The 24,115-nt window shown below is 42.7% G+C and overlaps 1 protein-coding gene across 5 annotated transcripts in view; it reads right to left on the bottom strand.

Moving 5' to 3' along the window:
* PRTFDC1 (phosphoribosyl transferase domain containing 1) overlaps nucleotides 1-24,115 on the bottom strand; it is a 124,814-nt gene that overhangs the window by 99,224 nt on the left and 1,475 nt on the right. For 2 of the 5 annotated variants that reach the window (XM_072154144.1, XM_072154143.1), the window contains exons 2-10: nucleotides 20,144-20,223; nucleotides 17,530-17,636; nucleotides 15,082-15,265; nucleotides 12,763-12,828; nucleotides 11,108-11,125; nucleotides 10,022-10,104; nucleotides 8,923-8,966; nucleotides 6,185-6,261; nucleotides 3,085-3,307 (exon numbers count right to left, since the gene is read on the bottom strand). In XM_072154144.1, coding sequence (XP_072010245.1) covers nucleotides 3,260-3,307; nucleotides 6,185-6,261; nucleotides 8,923-8,966; nucleotides 10,022-10,104; nucleotides 11,108-11,125; nucleotides 12,763-12,828; nucleotides 15,082-15,265; nucleotides 17,530-17,636; nucleotides 20,144-20,194 — 678 coding nt within the window. In that variant the 5' untranslated portion in view covers nucleotides 20,195-20,223 and the 3' untranslated portion in view covers nucleotides 3,085-3,259. Of the gene's footprint in view, nucleotides 1-3,084; nucleotides 3,308-6,184; nucleotides 6,262-8,922; nucleotides 8,967-10,021; nucleotides 10,105-11,107; nucleotides 11,126-12,762; nucleotides 12,829-15,081; nucleotides 15,266-17,529; nucleotides 17,637-20,143; nucleotides 20,224-23,496; nucleotides 23,625-23,684; nucleotides 23,846-24,115 lie in introns of those variants that run through there. The other 3 variants (XM_072154141.1, XM_072154140.1, XM_072154142.1) reach the window with 3 other exon arrangements.

Here is a 24,115-nt window from a genome sequence, read left to right as displayed (position 1 = left end):
GACAATATCTTCACAACAGGGAAGCTGTTAGCCCTTCGTGCTCACACAGCACATGCTTCATGCAACAATTTTACTGCTGGTTACTACTACTTATTAAATGATCATTCATATGATGAAAGCAGCTGTATGGATCCTGTATGTACACACTATGTTTAGCTAAGTGGATTTACTTCTGGGTATCTCATTGGGTTTGCTGATAAGTTACTTCACAAGGGAACACAAATAAGTCAGGGCAGCTTATAATTGAGTCAGCTTTAAACCAAAGACAAGAAGCGGTTAGTCTCTGCCCACTTTGCTGCTGAGGAGTATTTCGAACAAGCATCTTCAAAACAGAAACATTCCGTAAAGGTGAGCAGCACAATATGGGCATTGTTCTGTTTGTTTTGAAAGTAAGAATCACATATGATAATTTGGTTAAAATTATGAAAGATCATATTCTTTTCTTTATTGAGGGTTACGTAGAATCATCTCTAGGTTTGAACATATGGTAGGATGCATCCAGTTGCCAGCTTTAAGCATATACTTGTATATATGTTGCAACTACCCTAATATGCTACCCTTGTATGCACAGTTGTTTATTAAAGGGATATTCCCATATAAAGTATTGATGGCATTTCCATAGGATATGTTACAAAGGCCTGTTAGGTGTGGGTTCCCACTTATTGAATGAATCGGCTGTTGGACTGATGGGAACACTGAAAATAGCTGAACTTTGGTCCTCCTTGTCACTCTTATTGGCTTACTATAGATGGAGGGTGCATGGTGCGTCTGACCACCCTTCCAATCAAGAAGCGCGATGGAAGTCAATAGACTTTCATTCTTGAGGTTCATATGAACCTATAAGACACACATCTTTTAATGTTGACTGGTGACTATTATGGGATGACCATGCAACACTGAAGAAAGTTGAGGTAAGTGTAGTCGGGGCCGCATCTGCCATGAGGCGAGATGAAAATCTCGCTTCAGGCGGCAGAATGCGGGTCCCTGTAAAGGGCGGCGAAATTCGCCGCTCTAAAGTGGGCGATTCGGGCGTCCATTAACGCCCGAATCGCCCACCAGCTAAATAAATCGCGCCTGTCTCTTTAAGACACAGGCGCGATTTATATGCGGAGCGACGCAGCGCCTTTCCGGCAGCTGCGTCGCTCCGTTCTAAGCAGTGACACAGGCGTCATGACGTCACGCGCCTGTGTCACTGTGCGGAGCCGCGGCTCACAGGAGAGCCGCATGAACACCGGAGCCGCGCCGAGGGAGCAGCTGCCTGCAGGTGAGTATGATTTTTATTATTTTTCATGTATTTAATTAATTGTGGCTAATAATTAATACTGCGGGGGGGGGGGGGGCTATATATATCATATGGGGCCAGAATTATTTTAAACTGGGGGGGGAGGGATCATTGATTGCTATTTTATTTGGGGCTATAATTATTTCTTTATTACTGGGGGGGATGCAATATATATTTATATTATTTGGGGCTATACCGTAATTATTTTATACTGGGGGGAATGCTATATATTATTTGGGGCTATGATTGTTTAATACTAGGGGGATGCTATAGATATTATATGGGGCCAGAATTATTTTATACTAGGGGCGGGGGGGTTCTGTATATTTTATTTGGGGATTTGGGGCTATAATTATTTTATACTGGGGGGGGGGGGGGCGCTATATATATTATTTGGGGCTATAATTATTTTATACTGGGGGGGGGGGACGCTATATATATTATTTGGGGCTATAATTATTTTATACTGGGGGGGATGCTATAGATATTATTTGGGGCTATAATTATTTTATACTGGGGGGGGTGCTATATATATTATTTGGGGCTATAATTATTTTATACTGGGGGGATGCTATAGATATTATTTGGGGCTATACTTATTTTATACTGGGGGGGATGCTATAGATATTATTTGGGGCTATAATTATTTTATACTGGGGGGGATTCAGTATATATTATATGGGGCCAGAATCATTTTATACTGGGGGGTGCTGTATATATTATATATCACTATATCACTAAGCTGGGGGGATGTATATCGGGTACAGTATATTACTAAGCTGCGGGGGCTGTATGTATATAGATTTTATCCCTATATAATGAAGGGATGTTTTATATGTGGGGTAGCGTGCGGTCACTTGTGTTGTGAGGGGTATATATTATTTAGGAGCACAGTGTTGTTTTCCAGGAGACTTTATACTGTAAGTGACTGTGGTATTTTTAGGGACGCCGGGTGGAGATGCTGCACGGAGCTGAAGATATCCGGCCGTGAATTCACCTTTGATACGTCATGGATTGGAGAACCCGGAATAAAGTTCTCCTGATGGAAGAGATTGTCATCTATAAGGTACTAGATGCCACTAATGACTCCCAGAACCTGTAGTCAGTCACACAGTGTCAGGGAGCTGCCTGTGGGGTTGTTAATTGTTAGTAAAGTTTAAGGATTTACTTAACAGGGAGTGGGGGGGGGGGGCAAATATGCTAGAATCGGCCCTGAGTGTAGTAATTAGCTTTTTTTCACTTGTTGGCCCCCCAAAACGTTAATGTAGTACTTCATACCCAACTGAATAGTGCGGCAACAATCTTAAGAAAAATGCTCAGTGTGTCAGCCGGATTTCCCAGACTGAACGGTCAAGCCGATTTCAGTCCAGTGATATGAGATTTGGTCTGGGACAACCTTCCGGCACACAGCGCATTTTTCTTGGACCGAACAAAATTGTGGTCAACCGGTCTTAGGCCCTTTACACACTTAAGAGTATGGTACTTCCAACTTGCAACAGTGTGTGCTGGCTGGAATGTCCGGCCCGAATGCTGACAACCGGAACCGATCTCCGCTTGTTAGTTCAGTTACGGTTATTCAGTGTTCAGGCTACACGTTCCAGCCAGCACACGTTACGAGTGTCATGCAAAGTGTGTAAAACGCCTTTGAGTGGTCAGACCAACTCCCTTCATGCATCTCCTAGTGAAAGTTACCAATATCTATTCTAAAACAATCCCCCTGTAATATATTCTGCCGACCCTACAATGTTCTAGAAACACTAGTCCTCAACACACCGTAACAATTCCTGCAATAACGATGCATATCAATACATTATTTTTCCTTCTTTAATACCCATAATACAAAAGTACAAAAAGGTTCATGAAGTTACATAGAAAGTGTTCCACCATCTGTTCTAGTACAAGGTCTTTCCAGTTAAGGTTGAAGATTATTGCTTATTGTTCGTCACAAATGTTGAGTATTAAAAAGGTGTCTGGTGTTCACACCTTATATTTTTCTTTGCCTCGTTCACTGATGATACATAAATGCTGCAAAAAAACAGAACCAAAGAAGTTATTGTAGAGGTTACATTAATGAATGGTCATAATCTTATGGAGTCTTACACCGAGTATTGAGCGCACGTCACCGATTTAGTGCCATAGAAGTACATGGCTGCCGATTGAGAGGTTGTAGCAGAACAACCTCCATGTATCCCGGAATATCCGGTGAATATCCGGTCCATGCAGAGGATCACAGTGGGAAAGTCGCACATAAAGAATTGGCTTATACAGCAGAAAGGATGTTCTGTGCCCAGCGAGATCCAGCACAACACATTTCATCCTCCCACTTGTGTTCAGTTTCCAAGGTAATTTGTCTTCACAGTCTTAATTAGCAAAATCATCGTCTGTTACCGGATTGAGAAGAACAGATGGATCTCCATGTAGTAGGACGTCCATTAGAGATCCACTATGATAGTATCTAGTTCTTCTCAGACTCCTCGTATTCCTAAGGAGAGGGCTAAGCACTTAGCTAGACACCAAGGAACCAGTTCACCTCCCTAGACCCCCATTGGGATTATAGAGTGCCCTTTACTACCCTAGATCATTAGATCCAATACCATTTACTCCTTTACTTTATTACATTAGTCATCAGCCCCTTCACTGCCCTACACCACCAGGACTATTGTCACAAGCCCCTCCACTGTCCTACACCACCAGGACTATCGCCACAAGCCCCTCCACTGCCCTAAACCACCAGGACTATTGCCACAAGCCCCTTCTCTGCCCTACACCACCAGGACTATTGTCTCGTATCCCAATGAATCAGTCCAAAGAGAACGCAGGAGCACCCCAGTGCTAGGTAACGAAATGTGTTTTTTTTATTCATCAGGTACACAGCAACATTTTGACATCCTGTGTTCTTCAAGCTGGACAAAAACTATTGCCTTTAGCCCCTGCACTACCCTACACCACCAGGACTACTGCTACGAGTGCCTTCACTGCCCTACACCACCAGGACTACTGCTACAAGTGCCTTCACTGCCCTACACCACCAGGACTACTGCTACAAGTGCCTTCACTGCCCTACACCACCAGGACTACTGCTACAAGTGCCTTCACTGCCCTACACCACCAGGACTACTGCTACGAGTGCCTTCACTGCCCTACACCACCAGGACTACTGCTACGAGTGCCTTCACTGCCCTACACCACGAGGACTATGGCCAATAGCCCCTCCACTGCCCAACACCATCAGAGCCATTACCATAAGCCTATTCACTTCTCTAGGATACAGCACTCCAAGGTCTTGGTGTAAAAAAGTTGTGATTCCTTTTTTTCATCCAGCACATACAGCGACATTTCCGTTAAAATTTTCGTTTTGTCTTTATCTTTATGCGATTAGCTCCTTCACTGCTCTAAATGACTAGGACTAGTGACATTAGCCCCCTGACTGCCTTACACCACACGTGTATATCTCACTGCAAACCTGAACTATTTTCTAGGGCAACATTGTCCAAATTTCTGTAATTACCTCCATCATGTAGAGGGGAAGGTCATTTCTCTACCTGGAATTCCTGCACACAGGTTGGTATATGGTTTGAATTTTACTCTAAATTCACAATACAAGCTGTATCCATCGGAGGAAGCTTTAAGGGTCACTCCAGTCACAGCCGATTCATTAAATTTTACCTTGTGTAAAGCTAGGACTCCAGGTTCTAGGAAAGTCCTGCTCCTCCCTTCAGGCTTTATACTATATATATATTTCAATGAAATCGGCCGTGCTATTGAGGAGCCCGTTGGGAGTGGTCTCATGGTCGGAGCTCTCTCCGTACTAGGTGAGTGTTTGCTGCATATTGCAGCAAACACCCACCGGTAACACCAGCGGTCGGTGCTGGCACCAATCACAGGTGCTAACCATACAAATGCCTTTGGATTCGATCACGCCCCCTTGAGGTCGTCGGAGGTGGAAATCGGTTACTATGACAGCTGAGAGTCTATACTAGATTCCCAGGCTTTTCATTCAGCCTGGTCTAAGCGTCTGACAAAGGCAGATGCTTAGAAATCACTAGCAAAGCTGCCATATACTGCAATGCTAAAGTACTGCAATATATGGTAGAAGGTTAAAGCACCCTTGGAGTGCTAAAAAATTAAAATGAAAAAATAGTGAAAAAAAAATACAAAAATTTAAAAAAAGCATAATTAAAACACAATAAAACCCATGTAAATTAGTATCCCCGTGATTGTACTGACCCAAAGAATTTAGAAGACAAGTCAATTGTGGCGCATAGTCAAAAACACCAAGTCCACCAGAAAATGCATTTTTTTCAACAATTTCACTGCATTTGAATTTTTTTTTCCCCCACTTCCCAGCACACGCCATGGAATATTAAAGGGGTTGTCAGAGTTTTGAAAAAAAAATATATGTGGCCGGGAGCGGGCTGCCTAAAACAATAAAGCTGTACTTACCTTTCGGTGCCCTTCGGTATCCAGCATTCAGCTTCCGGCCGGACCCGACAACCTTCCGGCCCCCATACACAATGCTGTGTATAGGGACGGATAGGCGTACCCGGCCACGGACGGCCGGAAGCTGCATCCAGCTTCCGAGGGCACCGGAAGGTAAGTACAGCTTTATTATTTTAGGCAGCCCGCTCCCGGCCACATATATATATATATATATATATATATATATATTTTTTTTTTTTTAAACTCGGACAACCCCTTTAAATACCATCACTAGGAAGTGCAATATGTTACACAGAAAACAAGCCCTCACACAGCTCTTAAAATAAAAAAAAAGTTACAAATTTTCGAAAATTGGGATCGAAAAATGGAAAAGCAAAAGCTAAAAAGCGCCTGGTCGTTAAGGGGTTAAGAAATCCTTGTCAACAACTCAGCAAAGTTCAATAATTGTAACATTAAACTTACATGAAGGTCTCGAAAGTGTTCATTGTAGTCCAGCGCATAACCAACCACAAATATATTGGGAATTTCAAATCCAATATCTGTAATATGAAGAGAAAAAAAATATATATATAATTTTATTTCATAGGTTATAGATCTACAGAATGACCATTGCAAATGATTACAAAAATGCATATAATGTAATAAAATGTTATAATTATCACAAAATATATTATCGCAGATCAGCCCCACATACTGTAGGATCAGAGATTTAGCTCAGGACTATAGGAAAAACTCCTCATATTCTGCTCAGCAATTTCTTGACTATTGACTATAAAGAGCAGCGCCTCCTGGTGGTCACATTGTGCCATACCATCAATTCTGCACACATTTTATTCCGGATCTTTTTAGAACTTTTGTTATTAGAATTTTTTAACTGTTTAATTTGCTCAGCGTTTCAGTTTATTTTCTGGGGTTTTTTTTTTTTTTGCATTAACGCCCAAATCCAAGGAAAATCCATTGTGAGTTTAAGCAGAATTGCCGTCACAAACAAAGACAGGTTTTTATATAAAACTTTTTTCCTCTAGGGCTTATTTTCAGGTGATATCCACCCCCTTTCTTCCATGAACAAAAATCAATATGTATTCAGATATAAATATGTCATCATCTTCTGGAACATGATCATGGAGCTCCAAATCCTGAATTCCAATGCAAAGTTCTTGTGGATAGGGATGAACGGATCCATTCTGGTATGAGTTCTTTGAGTTCAGCAAAACCTTGAACTAAATTTTGGTTTCGGTACCCGATCGCGGGCGTTACGTGTGCCGCCATTTTCTCCACGATCGTCGCTCCCTGTGACGTCATCAGGAAGTGACAATCATTTAAAGGCTTAATTGCATCAATCTCGGGTGTTACCGGTTGGTGTTTGAACAGGGCTCAGCCTGTAAGCTGTCTTAAAATACAGACAGCCCCCTACTTAAGAACACCCGACCCCTAGTTACAAACACCTTAGACTACAATAATCAACTATAACAGTTATCACAGGTGTCTACAATGCTTTATTGTTAATCCTGATTCTTATGACAACCCAACATTATTAAAATCCAATTGTCACAGAGACCAAAAAATTTTTAGCTGAGGTTACAATTCTAAAATATACAGTTTCGACTTACATACACATTCAACTTAAGAACCAACCTACAGAACCTCTCTTGTACGTAAACCCAGGGACTGCCTGTATATCTTTTTCTAGGTGCTCCACAGTAACATATGGAAGCGGCACAATATCTATCCCAAAAACAGTTAAGGTTGAGTTCCAGCACCCATTAAAAACATCCTGTATTTTATTTTTTTTATTAAATTAGACTTCGACAGCAGAGGCACATATAATGCAAATCAGGTTCTTCCACCAATCAGACTCCAAAAGACTAGGACTAAGGACCATCGGTCTTTTTGGTCCGAAATGTGCAAGTACTAAATATGTATTATGTGTATCCTTGATGTCCAGGTTTCTTATTTTAATGGAAGTTTTTCCGGATTGCGATGCAATACAACCCTCTTTGAACTCAGGATTTATGCAAATGAGTAAAGTGAGATATTTACAAAATGATTCAATTAAGTCATTTGCATACAAACTGGGATCAATGGGGGGACTACCCCTAACACTGCCGGCTTCAAAGCTTCAGTAGAATGGAAAAAAATTAATACATTCTGTAAAGTATAGTATAATTTTTTTTTTAGATATGAAAACAAAAAAAAAAAGCCAAAGCGTCTAATTATGTTTGTATGAAATGCTGAGTGCACAGCAGCGAGCGATAACTCCTCTATCAGCAATGCACAGCTCTGCCCCTAGGGCAAGTGCAGGGAGCGGGGCAAGTCTGTCCCTGTGTTTCCATAGTCAGCGATTACCTTGGCTACTATGTGCACCCGGAGGCCCAGCAAATGTTACCCGATTGTTCAGACTATGAGACTCCAGCACAGGAAAATAGCCATAGTAACAGAAATACAATAATGGAGAAAAATCCGCTATTATGTATATAGAATTTAGGACAATTCTGCAGGACAACTGGTGCCAAAGAGTTGGTGGTCACAACCAGGGACAGATATAATAATAATTCTTTATATAGCGCCAACAGATTCTGCAGCGCTGCACAGAACTTGCCAAATCAGTCCCTGGCAAGGTGCCCCTATCTGCTTTTGGTTCATATTGGTGCTTGTTTTTCCATCTTCATGATATTGATGACCAATCCACAGGAACCCTCTCCTAACATGTACCATTTCTCCTACCAATTGGCCTACATGGATATCAGGACATTGATGTAACTATAACTGTTGTGCCCTGGCTTAAAGTCAAATCTGATATGCTGAAAATCAGTGTAACTAATCTACCTAATTTTAAGGAAATCTACCACCAGGATGAAGGATTGTAAACCAACCACACTGACATACTGCGTGTGTGCCCCCTATGGCAGGATCCAATCTTCTTTTAGTTTCTTAGGCCCATGAAAAAAAAAAGATGTCAAATTATGCAAATGAGTCTGGGAGGCTCCATTGACATTGATGAAGCTCAGAGCCCCTGAGGCTCATTTGCATAAAAACAAAGGCCGAAGAAGCTTAAAATACAGATGATCCTGCAAAAGGGGGCACACACCAGTATGTCAGTGGGCTTCACAATCCTTCATCCTGGTGGTAGATGTCCTTTGATACATCAGTACTATTACCTGGGAGGCCGTGTAATAACATTAAGTAGTATTAATACTCACAGTCCGGTCTGTATTTATTATTGGGCGTTCGCTTCACCAATAAGCTGTAACAAATGCAAAAATAAAAACAATTTGATGTAATTGGCAGAATATTACAAGGCAAATGTCCTCTTTTTGTTTTACTTGATGGGCTGCTCACTTATCACACTTTAAAACAGTTTTCAAGGAATCTGGAAAACCCTTAGGGGCTTCTCACTCAGTTGTGGTACTTCTCGTTTTCGACCTTTCCAGGGGTGTGGTTAAGGGACCTGCTTCAGCCAATGAGTTGCCTCCTCAGACCATATGAGGTCACTTCCTCTGTTGTTCCCTGGTCTAAGGAGGCCAGTAATTGGATGACCCCATTGTACTTCTGGTCAGACGCAGGCCTAAAAACCTATAGTACCTCTATTCCTCTGGCTAAGTTTACATGTCTAGTGGGGTGTGCATTACGCTTTGCTCTGCTATAGAACAGTTAAATAATGTAAACCCCATACAGAAGACATAAGAGACCTCCAATAATGCCCCAAAAAATTGGACTGCCTGAAAATTCCCAAACTTTCATCATCTCCATCACTTTGCTTCCTGTAATACACCCACTGATGGCACAGGTGATTTTTTTTTCCCTCTGGCTTTCACCTTTCCTGAGCACGAGTGCACCTAATATGCTAATTAGAAACCGTCAAGTGGGCGGTCCTGAGCTGTATCTTCACTAAAGAGCACGTCGGGAGCTGAAAAAGCTCAGGAACAGCGAGGGCTAGAAAAGATGTCCAACTGAGCTGGAGTGGAGCGACCCCTATAAAATGGTTTGATGGGTTGGAGTTGCTGCATGTATGATATTAGTAGCTACATAAGCCAAATAGATATTCTAATCGTTCTCAAGGGCAGTACTTTTATATTCAGGGCTTGAGTGACAGCCCTATCTTCCAACTAGGAGACCAGGACCGCCATCACACAAAGTCCACTGGTGGTCATTAATTATGATGCCGGCCAAAAATTTTATGCAGCAAATATCAATCAAGTGAAAGAGGTTACAATAAAGGTATCATTCCTTCAAGCAATTTACCATAAATCATGGTAACACAGTACAGTATAAGTGATGTATGGCACCATGTATACCCACCTTGCCACCTTCACCATTTTTGGATTGTACTTCTCCAAGTGACTTAGGAGAACTTCCATTGTTCTTCCAGTTCCTATAACATCCTGCACATTGCAAAAACATTTGGTGAACACATAGTTATAGCTCTGAACGGCTCTGGAGGTCAAAGACCAATGGTCCATCATCAGAACAAGCCCCTCCTGGCATCTCACGGCCCCTCTCATGGTGTCTATTTCAGAAGATACTCAATTCCCCTGAATCAGAATTGTCTGCGTGTATCAGTTCCCTTTTTTTCTATGGCCCCCCAGGTCCTCTAACCCAACCATACCTTGTCAGTACAGACTATGATGGGGGCATCCATCACACAAGCTATTTGTGAGCAAGTCTAATAATTTGGGGGAAACTTCTTCAACAAGGTACAGATTCATTGTGTCAAAAGGTTAACATTAAAAGGAAATTTACCATCAAAATCCAGGATGGATAAACCAGGGACACTTACTCATAGACCCAGGCACCGGACTCTGTATCAATATATATTTGTTATCAATGGCCTCCTTCTGTCTGAAATAAAATGTTAAAATTATGCTAATGGACTACCAGATCCTCTTCATGCTGTAGCTTCACAGGCTGTTACACTGTCTCCCCAACTTCCTTACCCCTCCCGTTGCCTGCTGTAATCTCACACAGGGAGGGGAGTGCTCCCGTATAGTGTAACAGCCTGTGAAGCTAAAGCACGGAGGGGCTCTGGTAATTCCCCCAGAGCCCTTCTGGCTCATTAGCATAATTTTAAAGGAGCCAACTGTGAGCAGATCACCACAATCACGATTAATAATAAATGCTCCTGGTTTATCATGCTTGATGGTAGATTTCCTTTAAGAGTAAGAGAAATCATATTTAATAAATGAACTTGATGGGATTCTTAATACTTTTCTACTATTATTCATCAGAAATGTTTGATATACTATATGGTTGCATAGAAGGGTCACACAGATGGCTGCTCCAATGACATGAAAGCTACATTTTAGGTTATATTCCTGTCATTTAGTAAGATAAAATAACAAGAAAATCGAATTTTTAAATAAAATAAAAGATAAAACAATAACTTACCTCTACGATGAGTACATTCTGCAAAAGAAAGACACAGTAAAGTGTTTAATACATTGACCATGTATTGTATTTTGTATTGTATTTTTTATTGTGTTTTACTATTTTTGGACAATTGCAGGTATATAGGACACTTTGTAACAAGACTTTAAATCTGATTAGAGATCAGCAAATTGATTCATTGATTCCGCATGATTAGATTGATTGTCCGGTACTAGATTTATTCCCGCTTTGGATGAACTGATGTTGCTCCAGTGGCCCTGGAAGTTTGTATATGACCCCCTATAGTCATCTAAAACACAGAATATTTATATTAAGGTCCCGTCTCATTTTATTAGCGTTGTACAAATCTTCTCATTTTCTTATTAGTGTTAGACTTAAGATAGAGATTAAAGGAAACCTATCACCACCCCAAGCTCACACACAGAACCTTCTTCTGTAATATGTACTTACCCTGAAGGGCTTTTTTGCGTATTTCTAGGTTGCAGCATGAATTAAAAAAGAAAAAAAAAAAAAAAAATCATCTTTTATTCTTTTGGTAGATGCAGTCAGGAAAACCCCACCCCCCGGGCAGCCAGGAAAACTCCCCGACCCCCCCCCCCCCGGGCAGCCAGGAAAACTCCACCCCCCCAACAACCCCGCCCCCCCCCCCCGGGCAGCCAGGAAAACTCCCCCCCCCCCGGGCAGCCAGGAAAACTCCACCCCCCCCCAACAACCCCGCCCCCCCCCGGGCAGCCAGGAAAACACCCCCCCCCCCCCGGGCAGCCAGGAAAACTCCACCCCCCCCCCCGGCAGCCAGGAAAACTCCACCCGCCCCCCCGGGCAGCCAGGAAAACTCCACCCAGCCCCCCTGCAGTCAGTAAAACCCAGCCCCCCTGCAGTCAGTAAAACCCAGCCCCCCTGCAGTCAGTAAAACCCAGCCCCCCTGCAGTCAGTAAAACCCAGCCCCCCTGCAGTTAGTTTGTTCTGCCCACTTCAGCCCTACCTCCTAATTGTGATGTCATTCTCCGGCCATCTTGAGATCTAGGAGGCAGGACAGGGACACCAGATATATCTAGTGGGCAGCACAAACGGACAGCAGGAGGCGGGATCAACATGACGGCAGGAGGCGGGGCTGCCTAACTGCATCTAACAAAAGAATAAAAAATTATTATATTACAGAAAGAGGAACTGTTTGGGGGGTTGGAGGATTAGTGTGGTGACAAGTTCCCTTTAACCGTAAATGAACACGCGTGACCTTTTTATTGAAAAAAAACCCAAAACAATCATTCAGTGTTTTAGAGGACTAGAGAAGATTATGGGGCACATTTATTTACCCGGTCACTGGAGTGCATTGTCCGACGATAATTCACTAGGATCGTGAGCCCGATATCCTGCATCGTGAGCCGATATTCTTAGTAAATGCGCACCTATATCTCAATTTCCAGGGCAACTGTTTCAATTTGGAGTCCGAAAAATATATATTTTTGATATTTGGCGAATCTTCAGAACATTCGACTCTTGAATGATTCGCTCATTGCTAGACTCGACCCTTACGATGAAGATGTGGTACTTGCTGAAGCTCATCAGTATTGGTGGGAGACAGCGGATGAATCAGGGAAGGTGGATCTGTACAAGTGGAGTCACTTGATATTAACGTCAAATGATGCATTAAATACCTTTCCAGTCAATTTTGACAGGTCCTCCCCTCCAATTATCTGCAGGTCTTCTGTAGACTTGTCATTCTGAATAAAACAAGATGGGGATCTTAGCTAGAAATTAGAGGCGCACTCACAGATGAGTCACATTACATCTACTAGTCACTCAGATTACACCTACAACTGCCAAAACATTGGAAAACTCGGAGGAGCAAAAGGAAATACTGGGAGATTAGCAAAATACTTGCTGGCTATAGCATAAAGAGTCAATTATATTGCAAACAAATTCATTAATAATATTTAATTATAATAAAATACATTCATGATATGGTACATGATCTACCAGACTAGAGAGCAGTGTACAGTAAGTGACGGATGTAATGCAATGAGACTATTGCTCTTCTTATACATGGCTGCATTGAGCCCAGGGCTCAAAGGGAACCTGTCATCAGGATTCCTTTTTCTGGCTCCCCCATGTCTCCCTAGAGAATAGTGTCCACATGGACAAGGAGTTTTTATAGTAAAACTGTCTTTTTCCAAAAAAAAAAGCTAAGGTAGATGCAGAGCTGTGCCCCTAGTCCCCTGGGAGTGGCCAGTGAGGTTTACCCCCCTCCCACACCCTCGGGAAACCACTCCATCATGCATTGATTTCAATTTAAAAAAAAAAAACTCCTATGTCCCCCATTCCCCCCTCCCCTTCGCTTCCCCCTCAGGAGGTCGTAAATGTCTGCCCCACTCCTCACTGGCCACGCCCATGTCCCCCATATCTCCTCCCCCTCAGGACGTCATACATGCCTGCCCCTCCCCTCACTGGCCACTCCCATGAGACCAGGGACACAGCTCTGCTTACAGAAAGTTAACTTTCATCTAACAGTTTTACTATAATAACTCTTTGGCAATGTGCACACTATTCTCTATGGGGACATGGGGGAGCCAGAAAAAGGGCACCTGATGACACAGGTTCCCTTTAAAGGGTTTCCCCATGTTAGTAAGGGATGGCATTTTGCTTGGATTTGTCATCAAGTACTTATTAATTGGGGTGCTCCCATTGTGAAAAGTTGGGGTTATCCTTATGGCCTAATACATTTAAAGGAAACCTACCATCAGAAATGTACCTATTAAGGCAGATCTGATGGTAGGTGGCTAGTAACATGCTAAGCCCTGAACTATTTTTAATCCTAAAATACTTCCTAAACTAAACTACACTTTATCTAGCTAATATGCTAATTATTGGCAGAGGCTACTGGGGCGTGGAATAGCCTCTCCAGGTAGTGGGAGCAATGGCTAATCCACGCCCCCGTAGCCTCTGCCGATAATTAGCCAATGAGCTAGATAAAGTGTAGTTTGGTTTAGGAAGTATTTTAGGAATAGATAAAAATAGATTAGGGCATAGCATGTTACTAGCCACCTAGATTTCGGATGGTGGGTTTCCTTTAAAGGGAACCCTTGGCCGTTTTCATCCAAAGGTGACAGAAACATATTCAGCATCAAGTAATGATCTTTTCTATGGTGACTCTCACTGTACACAGTATAGGGCCTAACTTGCTGATCGGTGGGGGTCTCAGTGATGGGTCCGATGTGCCCCCAGTTGCACCGCTTCTAGCACCACTGACATGGCTCGGAGCAGCCGCTCGTGCAGGGCCGGGCGTCCCCGTTCATCTTTATGGAGCTGACGGAGATTGCTGATACCGTACTCAGCAATCTCCGTCAGCTCCATAGAGATGATCGAGGCAGCCCGGCCATGCATGAGCGGCTACTACCTCACACCTTGGGGAGCGATGAGGGATCTGACAGGGGAACATCGAATCCCATCAGACCCCCGTTCTTGTGATCTTAGGGCCTAAATTTTTCTTGGGAAACCCCTTTAAGAGTGCTAAGCCATACGGAAATTTACCTTAAAGGGACACCATCACCAGCTTTTACACCACTAACCTACCAACACTCTCTGGTAGGTATGAAATATATGTTCAAGTATTGCCCTTTGTGTATTAAAACACAAAAAAAAAAAAAAAATCACCTACAAAGCCGTATGCAAATGAGCCTAGAAAAGTTACTTTTTCCTAAAATGAGTCAATTTTGGAGGCTGGAGCGGAAGAGTGACTTCAGATGTCCTTATCTAAGGCTGTATAGTACCTATAATGCTTTTGGTATCATATTGAAGATAAGAATCTCATCTTTCAAACTGCGTCACGCTACAGAATCAGGGATACAGACTGGTAAAGAGAAATTAAGAAATTGGGTTTTTATCTGGAGATCCCATATCCAGAACGTCATTGGTGCGATTTGAAAGACGATTCTTATCATTATAGGAAAAACATGATAAATGAATGGACGACTTACACAGTAACTCCTCAGCCTGATAAAGTCTACCCTCATAGAGATAAACCTCTCGGAGTTGCGGCTCAGGTTCTTGATCTGTTCTACGAGGTCGGCACAGAATTTGTAGCCTCCTTTCAGGACGCATAAGACGGTGATGTGATTGTCTCCGATGTCTTTCATAATATCATTGGCCAATCTTTCTATCCTGGCAAACAAAACAGGTAAAAACAATTATCTGTCCGTCCTCATTATCTGATGCCATTACTGTCAATATAAGAGAGGTCAGTGGACGGTAAGATATTGTCCTCATCAAAGGTAAGAGATGAAAGCCGCCTCGTGAACCAACATCACAGTGTCCAATTTCTTTCAAGATGCAACTATTGTTCAAGAAGCCGAAGAGAAAAGATGAAGGGAATCCAACATGAAAAGCGCTGACAATACAGTGGGTGTGAATGTAATGTGGTCAACAAGTGAGACTCATGAAAAGTGACTCCACGTATCTCCATGTATAGGGAGATCCCACAAATCACAACTAGAATTAAAGGGAACCTGTCAGCAGGAGACCCATTTTTAGCACTCCCCCAGTCCCCACAGAGCATAGTACATACACTGCCAAAGTATTCTTGTATTAAAAATTGGTTTTACAGATAAAAAGATATGTTATATTGAACCTTTCATTATCATCTGCTGTGTGACTAGGCAGTTGCCTATTGGGAGGGGCTGGAAAGGAGCAGTCCCCCCCACCCTTGGGAAACAGCTACTCCATGTGACCTTTTTAAATATATGAAAACACCCATCACTTGGCTAAGCGACGCCCCCTGCTCCTCTACAGCCAATCCCGAGTGTTGGGAGTTATTCATATATTTGAAAAGGTCACATGTTTCCCAAGGGTGGGGGGGGGGAACTGCTCCTTTCCAGCCCCTCCCATTTGGCAACTGCCTAGTCACACAGCAGATGCTAATGAAAGGTACAATATAACATATCTTTTTTTCTGTAAAACCTATTTTTTATACAAAAACACTTTGGCAGTGTATGTACTATGCTCTGTGGGGACTGGGGGAGTGCTAAAAATGGCTCTCCTGGTGACAGGTTCCCTTTAAGTTCTTGATGCCAAAGTTTTTGGTATCAGATGATCGGTCTTGGAACTCAACTGATGGTAAACATTGGCCATCAATATCTAAATCCTAGAAAACCCCTTTAATTATTCATACTTGCCAATTTTTAGAAAGTTGATTCCTGGAGAGTGGCGTCCACGACAATACTTACGAGGTCTAACTCAGGGTCGGCTCCCGGTTTCAGTAGGCCCCTGGGCGACAGAGCCTCAGTGCCTCAGTGGGCCCCTTTGCGGTGAACTCAAGTGGCGTAATTAAAATTTCAGAAACTAAAATATTCTCTAAAATATTCCCTAGTTTCTCATACCAAACAGCCCGACATGGTTATTTTATACACAGCCCCCTCATGGTTATTTTATGTAAAGCCTCCCTCACCCCCTATGGATGCATTAGATACAGCCCCCCCTCACCTCCATGGATTCCTTATGTACAGTCGTATGTGGGCCCTCCTAGCAGCTCTGGGCCCGACACTTGCCCAGGTACCCCCAGTGCTGGTGCCGCCCCTGGTCTAACTGCACCATTTGAAATGTAACAATTACTGTACATGCCGTTTACATGCCAAAGTGGTGTGTAACTGGCATGCGCAGTGCCAAACTAGCATGTAAAATGTTTGGGAATGTGGGAGCTTCGGAAGATTTTCTAGCTCTTCCTGGACTGCAAGGGGGTCATAAAAACAAGGTACTCGAAGATTAAATGGTAGGCGGAGTAACGTGGCTACTGGGGCGTGGAGTAGCCGCGACTAGTAGCCTCATGTCCGGCTATTCCACAACCCAGTAGCCGCATAAAAAAATTTACATATACCTCCAATAAAGTTTTCTAAAAGACACCCGGGACGTGAGGATTAGCCCAAAAAAGGGCTATCCTCACGTCCCATTCATCCACCTACCACCCCTTCTACCTTTATAGGTAGAATTGGGGTGGTAGGTTCCCTTTAAAGAGTGTGGGGGAAGGGGGGGGTTGGGTTTTGATTCCCTGGACCCGACCTTGAACCTCACTGGATCAGCTCATCACTAGTGCTGACCACTAGGAGAACATGTAATTATCTATTTCCATTGCAGATTCATTTTCCAATTTCTAGAAGTTTCTGATGTTAAGTCATCTCTATGGGTATGCAGCACTTAAAATGACCCCATGACCTCACCTAAACTAATATTTATGGCGCACTCTAGTCTTCTAATGGACTAGTGAGCCGGGCACATTAATAAATAATTAACAATAATTACTTCTCCCAATAATTTGTTGTCTTTTATACTACAAAGCTGGACTTCGTTAACCATAGTGACATATTTTCCAAGCTATGTCATACAATAACAGAGGAAATCTAATACCAATAAGTGCACCACGGCAGCGGACCTACCTGTCCACTATGACTCCATGTGGTATGAAGACACATTCTAGATCCTCACAGTAGTGATTGGGCAGAGAGAACACATTCAAGTTATATCCAGCCCAGTTGTCAGAAATCTAAAGAGAAAATATTAGTCAAATTAAAAGAAAATCACTATCCAGTGACCCATTTTTTGATATTGGATAAAAGGGAAAATACATGTTCATGGAATGATTGCCTGACTATGGGGTAGGGGGGGGGGGATGGGCATATGTCTTTTTTCAGTTTTTTTCTAGAATAAATTTCCATTTTCTTTCACATTTTTCTAAAAAAAAGGATTAACCCCTTAACGACTTGGCCTTTTTTAGTTTTTTCACTTCCATTTTTCACTCCCCACCTTCAAAACTCTATAACTTTTTTTTCCACATAAAGAGCTCTGTTATGGCTTATTTTCTGCGTAACAAATTGCACTTCGTAGTGACGGTATTCAATATTCCATGGCGTGTACTGGGAAGTGGGAAAAAAAATTCCAAATGCAGTGAAAATGGTGAAAAAACACATTTGCGACGTTTTCTTGTGGGCTTGGATTTTACAGCTTTCACTGTGTGCCACAAATGACATGTCTACTTTATTCTTTGGGTCGGTACGATTAAGGGGTTACCAAATTTGTATAGGTTTTATAATGTTTTCATACATTTTTTGATTTTGCCATCTTCTGGCGCTAATAACTTTTTCATACTTTGGTGTACGGAGCTGTGGGTGGTGTCATTTTTTGCGACTTTTGATGTCGTTTTCATTGCTATCATTTTTAGGACTGTGCGACCTTTTGATCACTTTTTATAATTTTTTTTATATTTTCCAAAATGGCTAAAAAATGTCATTTTTGACTTTGGACGCTATTTTCTGTTACGAGGTTAAACACAGTGAAAAATTGTAATTATATTTTGATAGATCGGACATTTTCGGACGCGTCGATACCTGATGTGTTTATGATTTTTACTGTTTATTAATATTAATATCAGTTCTAGGGAAAGGGGGGTGATTTGAATTTTTAGGTTTTTTTATTATAATTTTTTTAAAAACTTTTTTTAACTTTTACTTTTACTATTTTTCAGACTCCCTAGGGTACTTTAACCCTAGGTTGTCTGATCGATCCTACCATATACTGCCATACTACAGTATGGCAGTATAAGGGGATTTTACTCCTCATTCATTACAATGTGCTGATAACACATTGTAATGAATGGGTTAAAACGAGACAGCTTCGGGCGTTCGTGAGACCCGAAGCTGTCATGGCAACGGATCACCGCTCCCCGTGACGTCATCGTCACATACAGGCAGTCCCCGGGTTACGTACAAGATTGGTTCTTTGTGTTTGTACTAAAGCTGAATTTGTATGTTAGTCGGAACTGGTATAATTTATAATTGTAACTCCAAACTAAGAAGTTTTTGTTGGATTTTCACTCTTTTTTGCTGTCATGGGAACAAGGATTATGAATAAAACTTCATTACAGACACCTTACATCTGATCATTGCAGCCTGGGATTATAGTAACATCCAGAGAGCTTCAGCAGAGGTCACAGGGGGCAGAGGGGTCCGTTTGTAACTAGGGGTCGTCTGTCCTTAAGTAGGGGTTTCTTAGACCTGTTTTGCTGCTTTGACTGCTTCTTTGGTCTTCCCTTTGTAAATGTTTTTTGCTTTTTTTCATGGACGAAACAGAATAGGAGGTTGTCCAGAAAGAGACAGGAAACCTCTCTGGTAGCTGTGAGGGGGGATTCATTGAAGACCTCTGCTCATAATAGTTAAGTCAGTCAGGAAAAGCGACTAAAAAGTCACAAAAATATGAGAAAACACCACAAGCACAACCAAAAGGACAGAATGGACGCATGTATCACAGCCAAAACATCCCTATGATACATGAGGAAACCAGGGGGGCCTTAGCCAAGACAACCCACAAAAAGACAGATACATGTCCCCATTATCTATCTATTACTATCCCTTAGCTACACTACATACAGAGAGTTGGTGATAGTCTGAGGCACGCCCCCTGTCTTTTCTTTAGGTCATCGCTCTCTTAACATATGTCCATAAATCAATACTTTGTATCTGTAATGATGATGATTTCTTTAGAAAATCTCCGTTTTAATAATAGGTCTGCTCCTGGCTCATCACATTAAGTTGCTGCCTCTGATACCGAGGGGCCAGTTCCAGTTAGATAGAACATAATAAAAATTGTCAGTAATATTTACTGGGATCTCGAAACAGTGTGAGTGCTGAGAGGAGACTGTCCTTAATGTCCCTTCTGACAGCGGGGACAGTCTCCTCTCGACTCTCACACTGCTGTGTGTCCTCCCTGTAGCTCTTCCTCTGTTGATTGGCTGTTGTGTATGGGAAGCTGATGGGAAACAGTCATTATTAAACAGATTACTACTACAGCTCAAACATGTCAGCTACGGAAAACTGTGCAAGGAATGTAGTTGGCCCATTTAGATCTATAAGGGCAGAGAGAAGGCAGCTGCCTAGAGCCACCATAGAGAGGGGTTGCCAATAGAAAATAAAAGTTGGAGCTTTACAATGTTGAGTACAGCTACATGGACATTGTGTTCAAAGTGTGGAAACCACTGTAACTACTTAAGTTACCTACCACCAATCCATGACCTGTGGTATGGGAAGGCTTAGGAAGGTTGTCATCCATTTATACCGTGGTAGGAAGTCTTGTGATCGCTGCAGGAAGAGGGAAGAGAAGGATTTTCTTTGTTACGTGTAATTTTTGGCAGCCAAGTAAGAAGAACAAATAATACAACCTGTAACCCTCACAATCACATGTTTGCTTTACTACAGTTGTTGGGACAAGCAAAATACCATTTCTAATACTTTATATAGGAATGTTTTGTACTAAGTCCAGTTACAAAAACACCTGAAATTTCTGTTGCCAGTTTTCTGGCGCGAGGGATCGGAGGATGATGGCTCCCCCCTCCTCTTTTCATGAAAGTGGCAAAAAAAAACCCTTAAGTTCTACCACATTCAACTTTAAAAATGGTAGGATAGATCTAGGGGGATGTAGGTTACCCCCTGGATTGTTCTCTTGTTGCATGATCCAGTTTTCAGCCAAGCTTTTACTGTTGGGTTGATGGCCTCACGTTTTGACTCTGGAATACAATGGCATAGAAAGGGGTCCATGGAAAACTGAATGATGGGGGTGTAGTTGACCATGACCTCCTTTGTACAGTATATCAAGGGTCAGAACATAAGGGCATCGATCCAATGACTTTGTATATTCCAGAGTCAAGACATGAGGTCATCGATCCAACAGCTAAAACTTGGCTGAAACTGGGTCAAATCATGGATCCAGATCATGGCCACGAAAGAAAAATTAAGCTGTTACTATGTCCTAATCATAGTTCAGACCTCAACACAATTGAATTGCTGCAACAGGACCTTAAAGGTTCTTCAAACCCAGGTTTTGGGGTCTGCATTCCTTGGGAGTTCTGGGGGTGACATCAGACCAGTTCAATCAATGACTTTTCTGCTTACAATCAATGAAGGGTCTTCACTTCCTGTCTTGCCCCCATGGTCCAGGGGGCCTCTCATTGGATGAGGCAGGTCCTATGACCCTTAGGACTTCTGGCCAGGTGCATATTTCTGGAAAACCCCTTTAACAGAGTTGTGCATAAATATTCTCCCACAATCCTCATGAACCTGAAGAAATTGTAAGGTTATTTCTGTAAAGGTGGTCCATCAAGCTATTGATTCCTGGGGAAACTTTGGCTTCTTGTTTGTACAAATTATAACACAGTGGAATCTGTTGCATGTTTTTGTTTTTAACCTGGGTCTAAATTTACCTTATTTTATGCCCCAATAAGTGAAATCATAAGATTCTAACTTTCTAGTAACCCCAGCATTGCAGCTGCTCAGCCAAAGAGAGCTACAGACACGTGAGATCAGACTATTGGTTACAGAAAAGAACCTTGAAGACCACCATGGGATAGGGAGCAATTGGGGACATCGTTAAAGTCCACTGACCATCAACTGAGGCAAGCTACAGACAGGGGTGCACCTGCCAGGAGGAGAGTTGAGCCTCTTGCCACCACCTGCAGCATAATAGGGGTGCAGTCACCTACTACAAAGCAGGACCTCCCTCTTAAAATATTGGGGGACATTTACTTAAAGTGTTGGTGTCTGCATTGGCTTTGTTACCGACCTGCTCTCGGTAAGAAGATACACATTTAATATTGTAGAGCTGTGCAGAGACATTTCTGGCGCCGAGACCATTTTCTGTCCCTGGGACCCAAATCTGTCCGAGCACCAGAAATGTGTCCAACAGTCTGAGAACAGGCAATAGCACTGTTTTGTGTCCCTGCTAGACCAGTTTTCTTTTGGTCTACTTTCCGCCAGTTTACAGCGCCCAAAAATGGCTGTGACACATATTAATTGTGTCTGAGTTTCCACTCCGCCAAAGCCAAACCCCTTTTCGAAGAAGAGTCGGAGCAGACGGAAAAAGTCATTTTTTCTGGCGCCGCCAGCTAATAAATAGGTCAGAGCAGAAAATGTGGTGAGAACGCCATAAAACTGGCGGAAACGCCATAGTAAATGTCCCCCATTGTCTCTTTACACCCAATGTCAGCAAGGGTGCAACACATTGCATGGAGAGCCCACTTACTAAATAAATAACCCAATACATGACTATTGGATGGGGGAGAGAGGGTGCCATTCTGTAGCTCGTCTCAGGCAGCAGATAGTTTAGGTTCACCCAATGCTACAGAGGTTCCCCTTGCACATGGCCATGTGCTCACCTAGGCCAGACATGGGCGTAACATATGGCCGGGTGCAGGAGGCAGGTTGGTTTGGCACTTCTTACCACTCCCCTCCCCATAGGAAGCCACTAATCCATCAAAAGATAGGGAATGACCTATCTTTTCCGGCAAGGCTGTACAGCTCTGACCCGGTTTGGATGACCGTATCGCCCATGGAAGTGAATATGACCATGTGTTACACGTATTAAAACGGTACAGTACTGGTAGCACATGGCCGTAAGAAAACGTTCAGGGGGCCTTACGTCAGTGTCACACGTCAGTATTCTGGTCAGTATTTAAAAACCAAAATCCATAATGAATCCTAAACACAAAACATGTACAAATTCAGTTCTGGTTTTGGATTCAAATCAGTAAGTGAATTGCAAGAGCCCGTTCTCATGATCGATGATCCCAGCACAAATCAGATCAAGCCCGTGAGCCCTCTCCATACAGGGGGAGCCAATGTGAGATGTACAGATACGTCACGTCAGTAAGGGGTTAACGGAGGTAAAAAATGGAGTTTTGGACAGTAGTCTGGAAGGATACTTTATCAGCCTAATGTCAGTTTTTATATAACGGAAACCGATAACGGATCAGTTTAAAGAAAACGGATGCTTTGCTTTCCGTTAGGGCGCATTCACACGATGCATTGAGTCACGTTGTGTGTTGCGTTTTTGACGCGTTCCACTGGCTTCAGCCTTGACTGCATGCTAAGGTTACATTGCGTTTCCACTGCATCTGCTAAAACGCAATGTAACCTTAGCATGTGATCAAGGCTGAAGCCAGTGGAATGCGTCAAAAACGCAATGCACAACGCGACGCAACGCATCGTGTGAATGCGCCCTTAGAGACCGTGTCCGCTTTTCCGTTTTTATTCCAACTATCGGCTCAAATTACGGATGGTCTAATGGAAGACTAACGGACGCCATTGCAAGTCTATTAAAATCAATGGGGAAATAAAATGCATCCGGCTTGCATCCGGTTTTTTAAACGTAAATAGAAACCTGAACGGAGAACCAGAGAAAAGTCTAGCGCAAAGATTTGTTGATCTTGTGGATGAGAAATACGGAGCAGAATACGGCCGTGTAAAAGAGGCCTAAATACTGGATATTCCAACAAGCGCCTCACATTGTCGGTATAAAGTTTGAACCTATATTGGCTAAATAATTTAGCGCTATTCTGCGGGCACTATACTGCTACTTACATAATTGATGGTTACGTCCTTCCCCCTACATACTATAGCACTCAGAAATCTCTCGTAAATCACGGCCTCGCAGATCCATGTGCTCTCTCTGACACCATCACAACTTCCACACACAACCGTGCACCAAAGTCACTCATCCTCCAAGTGTAGCCCCCAAATTATTGGTCCCCACCCAAACTCTGGCTCACCTCAACTTCCCTTCTTGTCCGTAGTTTGCACAAGTAAGATGGGGCTGTGGGGGCGGCTGAGGTCTGAGCTGGGAGAAGGAGGGCTCCGCTCATAGACAAGGCTTGTTTCTCTGTAATTTGTTGGCAATCAGAGACTCCAGTGATAACCCTTTCATTGCTGGAGAGGAATGCAGAACATGTGACTTACGTAATTCGAGCCATGTGAAAAAGTTTGGAGGAAGGGAGACGACAAAGCGTGAATCCTCTTTGGTGAAGAAGTGTCCTATTTGGTGTGACAATGGGGAGGGACCGGGTTACATACAAAATGGGTTCCTTGGGTTTGTACTTAAGTTGAATTTGTATGTAAGTTGGAACTGTATATTATATGTATGATTCATTTGTCAGCTGTCAATCACCAAAAAGCCTGTTCTGCCTCTGTCTATCATCCTGGG

This window comes from Engystomops pustulosus, chromosome 5, assembly GCF_040894005.1.
Source record: "Engystomops pustulosus chromosome 5, aEngPut4.maternal, whole genome shotgun sequence".
In the NCBI taxonomy this organism is placed as follows: Eukaryota; Metazoa; Chordata; class Amphibia; order Anura; family Leptodactylidae; genus Engystomops; species Engystomops pustulosus.
The sequence above is the reverse complement of the archived record's forward strand: the minus strand, read 5'-3'. Positions and strand labels throughout refer to the sequence as shown.